Source organism: Austrofundulus limnaeus, unplaced genomic scaffold, assembly GCF_001266775.1.
Source record: "Austrofundulus limnaeus strain Quisiro unplaced genomic scaffold, Austrofundulus_limnaeus-1.0 Scaffold419, whole genome shotgun sequence".
NCBI classification, from domain to species: Eukaryota; Metazoa; Chordata; class Actinopteri; order Cyprinodontiformes; family Rivulidae; genus Austrofundulus; species Austrofundulus limnaeus.
Window position 1 is genome coordinate 174,847 of NW_013952821.1, and position 9,210 is coordinate 184,056.

General features: G+C 41.1%; 1 protein-coding gene across 1 annotated transcript in view; it reads right to left on the reverse strand.

Annotated features, from left to right (window-relative positions):
• Positions 1 to 755: 755 nt before the first annotated feature.
• The window catches only part of LOC106529025 (uncharacterized), a gene marked incomplete at its 3' end in the record, with an annotated part of 9,780 nt that continues 1,325 nt past the window's right edge, over positions 756 to 9,210 (reverse strand). The window contains 13 exon segments of the mRNA XM_014024337.1: positions 756 to 1,603; positions 1,805 to 2,241; positions 2,448 to 2,612; positions 2,720 to 2,913; positions 3,083 to 3,187; positions 3,463 to 3,554; positions 3,669 to 3,902; positions 4,021 to 4,306; positions 5,042 to 5,366; positions 5,456 to 5,602; positions 5,681 to 5,746; positions 6,734 to 6,796; positions 6,958 to 7,062. Coding sequence (XP_013879791.1) covers positions 756 to 1,603; positions 1,805 to 2,241; positions 2,448 to 2,612; positions 2,720 to 2,913; positions 3,083 to 3,187; positions 3,463 to 3,554; positions 3,669 to 3,902; positions 4,021 to 4,306; positions 5,042 to 5,366; positions 5,456 to 5,602; positions 5,681 to 5,746; positions 6,734 to 6,796; positions 6,958 to 7,062 — 3,067 coding nt within the window.

Here is a 9,210-nt window from a genome sequence, read left to right on the forward strand (position 1 = left end):
AAAAAGGACGGGGGCGGACTGAGCCACAGATCCAGAAGAAAACAAGGAAGTCCTGCATGCTGCGGTTCTGATGCGCACATTTTTGCTGATAGTACAACTGGAATATCATTTAAAATGTCAGAAGCAGCTAATTTAATGGCTGTGAGGTCCAAAAAGGTGCATGTTTAATGCAGTTGGTTCGGTTAGAGTCCGGTCTGTATTCACACCAGAAGCAAACTGAAGCGAACCGCACCAGAGTTCGTTTGGAAGCGGACCGAGACCACCTCAAAAAGCAGGTCTCGGTCCGGTTGTTTGATCCGCACCAGAGTTCGTTTGGAAGCGGACCGAGACCACCTCAAAAAGCAGGTCTCGGTCCAGTTGTTTGATCCGCACCAGAGTTCGCATGAGTGTATTCACACCTGTACAAAAGGTCCGGACCAATGCTGGAAACTAACTCTGGTTCGTTTAAAGCGGAGCAAATTATCAGGTCTGAATATGATCTAAGAAACAGCCCATGTCCCTTGTCAAGTGGAAACCCCTCTCCACTTTCCCTGTGAACTTCTGTACTTCACTTCTTTGCTTGTTTTCTGTGAAAAAGCAAAGTGGGAGCAATTTAAGAATGAAAACAATAAAGACTATATGAGGGATGACAAAAATAAAACTACAAATGGCTCATTACTGCCCGCGACTCGGCTTCTATCATTTGTTGTAAAGAGCCGTTCAAAGATTCAGATTGTTCGTGAACGTCACATCTCTACCATAACTAAATTCAACCAACCTGACTGCCAGTTGGCTTGGGATCTTCCTGGACCTGGTTCCGGTCCTACACAGTCCTCGCCATCAGTTTTTGTTTTCATCTGCTCAGCTGAGCAGCTAGCTGGAGGTTCTGATCCAGGTGTCCTGGTTTCCCTCCAATCTTCATCACTGTCTTCATTGTCAGATCCAGAACCTGACATGTTTTCATCCTTATCAAAATCATCGCTGTCTTCAGTCTCTGAAGAGTCTGAAGCCCTCTCATCAGTGATTGGCTGTAAGTTAGTATTTGGACTCCGGTTCTTGTCTGGTTCTGGTCCTCCACAGTCCTCTCCATCAGTTTCTGTCTTCATGAGTTCAGCTGAGCTGCTGGTTGGAGTTTCTGTCTCTCTGTTGTTTTTAGTTTTGATCTGATGAAGCTGGAATAACTGAGGTTTCTCATCATCTTCACTCCTCACAGGAAGCTGCTCTCCTWCCTCGCTGCACTGGAGTTCCTCTTCCTCCTTCTTTATGTGGACGAGTTCTGGGTTCTGGAGTTTCTCTTCCTCCTCCTTCATGTGGAGGAGTTCTGGGTTCTGGAGTTTCTCTTCCTCCTCCTTCATGTGGAGGAGTTCTGGGTTCTGGAGTTCCTCTCCCTCCTCCTTCATGTGGAGGAGTTGTGTATTCTGGAGTTCCTCTCCCTCCTCTTTCATGTGGACGAGTTCTGGGTTCTGGAGTTCCTCTCCCTCTTCCTTCATGTGGAGGAGTTCTGGGTTCTGGAGTTCCTCTTCCTCCTCTTTCATGTGGAGGAGTTCTGGGTTCTGTTGGTCCAGATTGGAGCTGGACACACGAGGAACCTCTTCTTCGTTAACCTTCGACAGCTGCTGCTCATCTGCATTAAACAGAAGGACATCATGTTAACTGAGGTTTCCATCATAAAACAAGTGTGTTGTAATGACCCCAACGCCCTGTTCGGGTCTGTTATCCRATAGATAACACCAAGGTTATCTTAAAAAAAAGGCTTCCTCAGCATTGCATAACTAGTCTATTGACAGGTAGCAGTGATGTTTTGATATAAACATTTACTTCTTACCCTGGTCTCTGCTGACTTGTGTCTCCATCAGCTCCTGGGTGGTGGGAGCTGGCACACCGGTCGGCACACCGGACAGGACACCGGTCGGGACACTGGATGGCACACCGGTCGGCACACCGAACGGGACACTGGACGGGACACTGGACGGTACGCCAAATGGTACACCAGTCGGCACACCAAATTGCACACCGGACAGCACACCAAATGCCACACCGGATGGCAACCCGAATGACACACCAGACGGCACGCCAAATGGCACACCATCTTGACGTGGGCCATTTGGTCTCATGGAAGTAAGTTGAGGAAGTGCAAATCCAGTTGACCCTTGATTCTTTAAAATTGCCCTCTGAATTTCTGGGATGTAACGGTAGTCCTTTTCCTGCTTTATGGCATACAAACTCCATTTCCTGGACTTTTTATTGTACAGTTTGCGATATCTGAAATTAGATGTTAGATAAACAATGAAAACAGATCAAAATATTTATTTTCTATCCCTCTTTGGAGAAGGTAAAGTAGAAATAAGCTAAATAAATATTAACTTTAAACCCCCTTGCAGACGTCAGCTATGGAATGCACTTTTTACTGTGCAAATGACGACATTTACAACCCAACATTCTTTCTAATAATTATGTATATTACATACTCGATGGAGCCATCAGGCCTCCTCTTGGGTGGTCTGTGAACATGGTGGTTGTAATCCAGGCCAGCCAGTAAGATTCTTGCTTCATAGACAGGAGGAGTGAAACTGAAGCGCTTGCTGGCATACATCAAAATGTGATTATGGAATGACTCCAGCTCAGCAGTTGACCTGCAAATTCAGTGAGAACCATCAGATTATATAGATTCTTCCTCAACAGTAACATAAGAACCACTGATTCAGAGGTGACATGACATGAAGAATAAGCATTATCATACCTAAAGTGCAGGTACTTGTGTACCTCCTTAAGCCAGCTTTTATTCAGAATGACTTCTGATAAAGCCTGATAGGCCACAGACCCCTTCTCTATCCACGTCTTGTCTTTGGGCTCCTCCAGGGGACCATCCTGACAGCCATCCAGAGACCACTCCTCCTCTCCAGTGACGTGGCGAAGAAGGCYACTCCACATCTCCTAAATTATAAAATGAACATAATTTAAACTTACTTTTACAACAATGTACAACTTGTATAGTGGATTAATTTTCCCACAATGTTTTACCACGTCAACAACACCTCAGTGCTGAAGTATTAGCAAAGATAATTACACCTGGTATGATTGAGTGAGTAATAGTAGTACTCACATAAAAGTCATCATAGTTTTCTGATGTCTTGCAGCAGAACCAGAAATGGTTGCAGATATCCTTGATCCACTGCAGAAGAACGGAACAACCCGTTTGCTGTGCTGCCTAAATAAACACAAATAAAGAAATTACAAATAAAAATATTGGAGAAAAAGATAAAAAGTTGACACTTGTGATGTTTTACTAAGAACAAGGTAGAACCTGATGCCAAAGCATCGACTGGTGTGCCTCCGCCTGCCCTAGACTCGTCTGCTTTTAAAGCAATGGGCATGCAGTTACCTTCTTACCTCTATTTTAGGGCTTGAATATTCTAAGAAGTATGAACACACATGGACAAAATTGTTGGTGCCCCAGTGGGCAGAGCCACAAAAAAAACTTACTGCATGTATCTTCTTGCCCAGGTCTTTGGAACCATGCCACATGTCTAAAGTGTGCAGCACTCGGCTGTCCTTGTATTTTCCTTTCACTGGGTCTTTTAAAAAACAGCACAACAGAAATGTAGTTAGGGGTATTGTTTTAATGTTAGATATAATCCTAAGAGGTCAAGCAAACACTATTAGTATTAATATAGGTGTAATGGACTTACCGAAGAGGGCAGATATCGGTGAAGGTGCATCAGTGCACACTTCAGCAAGTTTAACCTCCTGGTGGAGCTGGTCAAAACTCCTGATGAAGCCTTCCTTCTCCATAAACACAGGACTCCTCTGAGTCTCCCGTTTGTCAACGTTGACTATTGACAGGACTTCTTTGGTGTCATTCTCCATCACAGTGTAGGTGCAGTACTGAGCACAAACCCCAGGACTGTCCATACACCCATCAGCTATTAAAAGTAACAGTTGTGGAAGGAACAAAGATTTGTTATTGAGTGGGGGACAACAGTGTCGGCAGGGATGCATGTGAACACTGAACATTGCCTGGGGTTATAGAGTTATACTCACCAAGCACTACAACACTGTCCTTTGATTGCAGCCTGGAAATTACTTCTGCTCTGTTTTTATTCCAGAAGTCTTTGATAGCATCGACACAGTATGAGTCCTGGATTTTGAAGAAGGCTGACCGCTCCACCATTCCCATATTCATAAACCTGAAGAGCAACGCTACTTTGGTGTAGTTGTTGCCAGACAGGATTATATTTGACGCCAAAAGGAAGTCCCCGGCCTGGGTCCCATCTTTGAAAGTAGGCTGGGAGTTCCACTGCCATACACAGTGATTGTTCTGACAGATCTGGAAAAACACACATTTAGAAACAAATTTAGAATAAAATACTAACAATTACAATAACAAAATTGCAAATGAGTATAAATACCAGCAGGAGTACCAGCTTTAGAGTACCAGCAGGAACTCTAAAGCAKATGGAAAATTGTTGTCRTCGTCTGCTTGTCTCTTCTGTTCCCAAAACAACTGATTACAGAATCTGGATCTCCCCGACAACGGCCTTGGATGTGTTGACTAAATTCTTACTGGCTGGATGTGTCGACAAAAGCCCTGTCCCCCACCTTCCCCCCTCCTCTCGCCCGTTTAATCTGTTTTTCCAGAGCTGACTGAAAGCTGCACAGAAATGAACAGTTTCCATCAATATTTCTGAACTGTAGCTGCGCTGGTTTTGGGGACTGGATTCTTCGGGCCCCCTTAAACTCACTTACTCCTCTGGCTAATAAACTTGCTCTATGCAGAGGTTTTTTCATAAACACCATAGTGTGTCACAGTGTTGATATAATATGATGTTTTTTATTTTTTTCCTCATCTTCCCTTCCCTTGTGTGATTTTTCGGTTTTTCTTTGTTTCTAAGTTGGCACCACGGCAGGCAGCCTGTTACTGCAAATCCACTGTTTTGGGCTGCTGTAATGATCAAATTTCCCCACTGTGGGATCAATAAAGTTCTATCTTATCTTATCTTATCTTATCTTATCTTATCTTATCTTATCTTATCTTATCTTATCTTATCTTAAATGAACATACCCACTGCATGATAACAGCCGTTCCTCTGGACTTGGTCTGGATCTGGAACGGTCCAGGGGCCCGACACTCCACAAACGTCAGCGGGTCTTTCGCTGTGCACATGGGGATCGGCAGCACCAGACACTGTGCGAGTTGTTTCAAACAGGCRTGATACGTGATGGCAGCAGGGTGAACAATGATGTCATACTCCTTCTGGACTTGAAGGGTTTCTGGCACTGTTTGGAATTCGGTTGACTTTGAGTCTAGAGTGTCGTGGACTGTCTCCTCCGTGCTGATGGCCTGAAGAGCATCCAGAYGTAACATCTGCTGCATGGCATCAGCAGGGCTGGTTGAACACAAATAAAAAAATTAAAATAAATGCAATGAGAAAAGAACATAATTTTTATGAAAGACGATTTTTATTTATGAACTTACCGAACACAAAATGGGGGGATGTAATCCTCCTCCTCATCAAGGTCATCACAGTCACAGCCCTCCTCTATGGTTTCCTCTTCCTCTGGTGTTGAGATGTCTCTTGTGTCCTCATTTGGAGTCTTTGTCCTGTCCTCAGCCCAGTCAATACTACGTAGAAGGTTAAATATTAGTCCGTAACGCTCAACATGTCAGATCTCAGATTAAATATATAAAAATACGACTTACTTAGTGTTTTGAATGTGATTGAAGTCCCTTTCATCTATGTCACCAGGAATGTCCAGCGCTGTCACACTAACAACAACACAGAAAAATAAACATTTCTAAAAGAAATTTGCTGCAGATAYGATGCTCTAGGTTCAATACACACAATATATTGAATACAGACTTTTAAAATTTATTTTATCTACTTGTCTGACGATGCTCTGTGTTGAAGGCTCTGTGGATCTGTGTTCAACTACTCCACCTAGGCTGCACTGTCGAGCACAGATCCACTGAGAAACTTGCTGTTTCAGCAACATTTAATTTAAAAACTGTACCAAGGTTAAACAACTGTTCATAATTCATTTTAATAAACTACAAGTTAAGAAGGGCATATAAATTTCTCTTTTTTGTATGTAAAAAAAATTGAACCGCTAATGTATCAAACTGWATCGTGAATTTTCTGTATYGTGCATCCCTAATATAAACCCAACTGTTACCTGTCTGATTGCGTCTCACTACCTTTGATAAGTTACATAAGTTCAGTGTTTAGTCTCCTAACATTACTTATTACCAATACTGAAGAAACGTCTACATCAGAGGTGCCCAAAGTGAGCTTTGATTTGGCCCACTAGCAGTTGTCCTGGCTACTACAGTAGGTTGTATCCTCCTGTCTTATGTAGAAACACTATTTCTACATTGTCATTCCAACCATTGGTCCAACTATATAAAAAGGGCAAGACATAACTAATGCAATAGAAATGACCAAACTGACAAGCTTTATTTAAAAAAGTGGTGTTTTATCTTCATGTTACCTTGATGTGAGTGGAGGCTGTTTGTTCTTTTTCTTTTTGTTCTTGGAGTTCATATGTTTGTTATAAAAGAAGTTGTACGTTTTTTTTTCTGTAAACAATGTGATAATTGTCATGTAACTGTAAAATTTGTTTTAAAAAAATAAACAAAATTTGGAAGAAAAAACGAAAGTAGCAAGAGAGAAGCACCAAGCAGTCTGACTCCGCCCAGCRGCATTAATAGTAACCAGAATTGATCCTGACATAAAGAAAGTTTTATATGACTTACGTTGTTTCAAAAACCTGAACAGGAGTCTCCTCAACTTCACTGCCTTCCTCTGAGTCATCATCTCTGTAAAAAAAAAAAAAAATCAAATAACAGAGGTCAAACCAAAATCAGCTTTTTATCAAACATTGAAGTCTACTTTATATGTTGTGTCTCATACATCAAACATTATAATCTGTCAAATCAAACACAGAGAACTTGGAAACATTTGAAAATCATTTTCTTACTGATCTGAGGATGAGTCGCTAACATTACTGGAAAGGACTGGGTTTGGATGTGTGGTCTTCCGACGTTTGTTTGGTGCTGATGTAGCCAAACAACCACGGTGATACCTACAAGAAACCATACCAAACACAGTTTAGGGATGTTGACATTTCGTCAGCAGCTGCTGCCATTTTCATCCCAAACTGCTGTGACCGGATTGTGCAAGGCTGCTCTGTGCGTTCGCTTGTTATTTCCTCCTGCTTCGTTATYTCTACGAATTTTAACAAACTGCGCTGACATCGGGTAGTTAGCTGCAGCCTCGTCTTGGAGCTTTAAATTTCTGTCCATGCGTTTTGAAGAGACATGAAGAAATTTATTGGGGTTTGCTTACTGATCTTTAAACTACACATGGTATAGTCTGATTATAGGAGAACTGTAATAATCACTAAATGTGACTGTTTTGCTTAAATTGATGATTATATATAGATAGAGTGGTGCATTTTATTTGTGTGGTGCATTTTATTTGTGTACCTGTGCAACAATGATCACAGATACATGAAAGTACGTTAGAATAATGAAAACACAAGATTGTCACCAATAGGTCCAGTAGATCCTGCACTCATATGTTGACGTGGTTTAGAGCGCATCATATTTCCCGACTACAGATCATTTTGACCACTTAATATTAAAAATACGGACTATCTTAAAACTTGACCACATCTATATAATGTGTCTGGTTTATTTATTAATAATATACGTGATGCAGAAGGCTTCTGATCACAATAACAAATGCATTTACCACCTGAGATGCATCAGGGCATTTACCACCGTTAAAACAAAAACATGTATTTTGAAAGTCGTTTTAYACTTGCACTCACAGGTCGGCCTGCCTCAAGATCGTGCATTTATCACTTGGCCAGCCCCACTGGTCATAATGGGGTCATAATGCTGTTAATATGATCACTGTATACTGGGATTTAATATAGTGAGATACTATAGTAATTATTACATTATTAAGAGTGAAATTATTGCACAACAGTTTAACTTTATCTCTACTTTTCATCTCCAGATTGCTATTTAGGCATTAATAATCCCAACATTTGAGCAGTGTTAACATTCTGGACAAGTCTGTCCTTGTTCTGATTAGAAGTTGGTCCATCACCGACCAAAAGAAACATTTTAAGCTGTCCAACAATCCAAACATTAAATTTTGGTAACTGGTCCCCCCGTTGCTTACATTTCTTTTGTTTGCCCCCAAATACTCCCACAAACTGTTGCGCGAAGCGGCTGGATAAGCTCATCAGGAAGGCCAGCTCTGTGCTGGGATGCCCCCTCCACCCAGTGCAAGTGGTGGGAGACAGTAGAATTCTGGCAAAAATAACATCTCTAACAGAAAACTCCTCCCATCCAATGCATGGAACTGTAGCTGAACTGCAGAGCTCCTTCAGTGACAGACTGCTGCATCCTAAATGCAAAAAAGAACGTTACCGCAGATCATTTCTCCCAACAGCTGTTAGACTTTATAACCATCACTGCTCGCAACAATCATAAGCATATGACCTGATGCATCTCAGTAATCCAGGTAAAAAAATCAAAGGAAAAAAATTGTATAGGTCCTCTGGACTTTAAAGAAGAACCCGTCCAGAGGACCTATACAATTTTTTTCCTTTAATCATAAGCATACATGTTTGTGTTTGTACATCAAATAACTCTACCTCGAAATCGTTTCACATATAATAACTAGGGCTGTGAAATTAATCGAGTTAACTCTGATTAATTTTAGTGTTGCATGGGCATAGATTAAATTTTTTAAACACAATAAAAATTTACAATCATTTTACTATGGCTGAATATTGTATGTGGGTTTGTATACTGCAATGCACTCAGTGCATGTCAGGTCATGTTTGTAAATGAGAAGTGGTTCTCAAACAGTTTACCTGGATAAATAAAGGTTAAATAATATTTTAAAAACTCCATGTGTAACACATTATGTACAGTTTTTTTTGTCTTCTTGTGGCTTATTTTATTTTCACTGCACGCACCTAACGTCAGGCGCACACGTTCAGTTTCACCACAAAGTAATCTCAGTGGACATTGCTGTCATCAGATATGGAAAAGCTGCAAATAAAGTCTAAAACGAAAAATAAAATAAAAATAAAATAAAACAAACTGCAGTCATGAATAAGGTGTTTTTTTATTTTATATRTTTTACAGTTCATCAGAAGCCTCTTGGGAGCTTGACTCATCATCAAGCAACAATTAAAATAATGAAATTT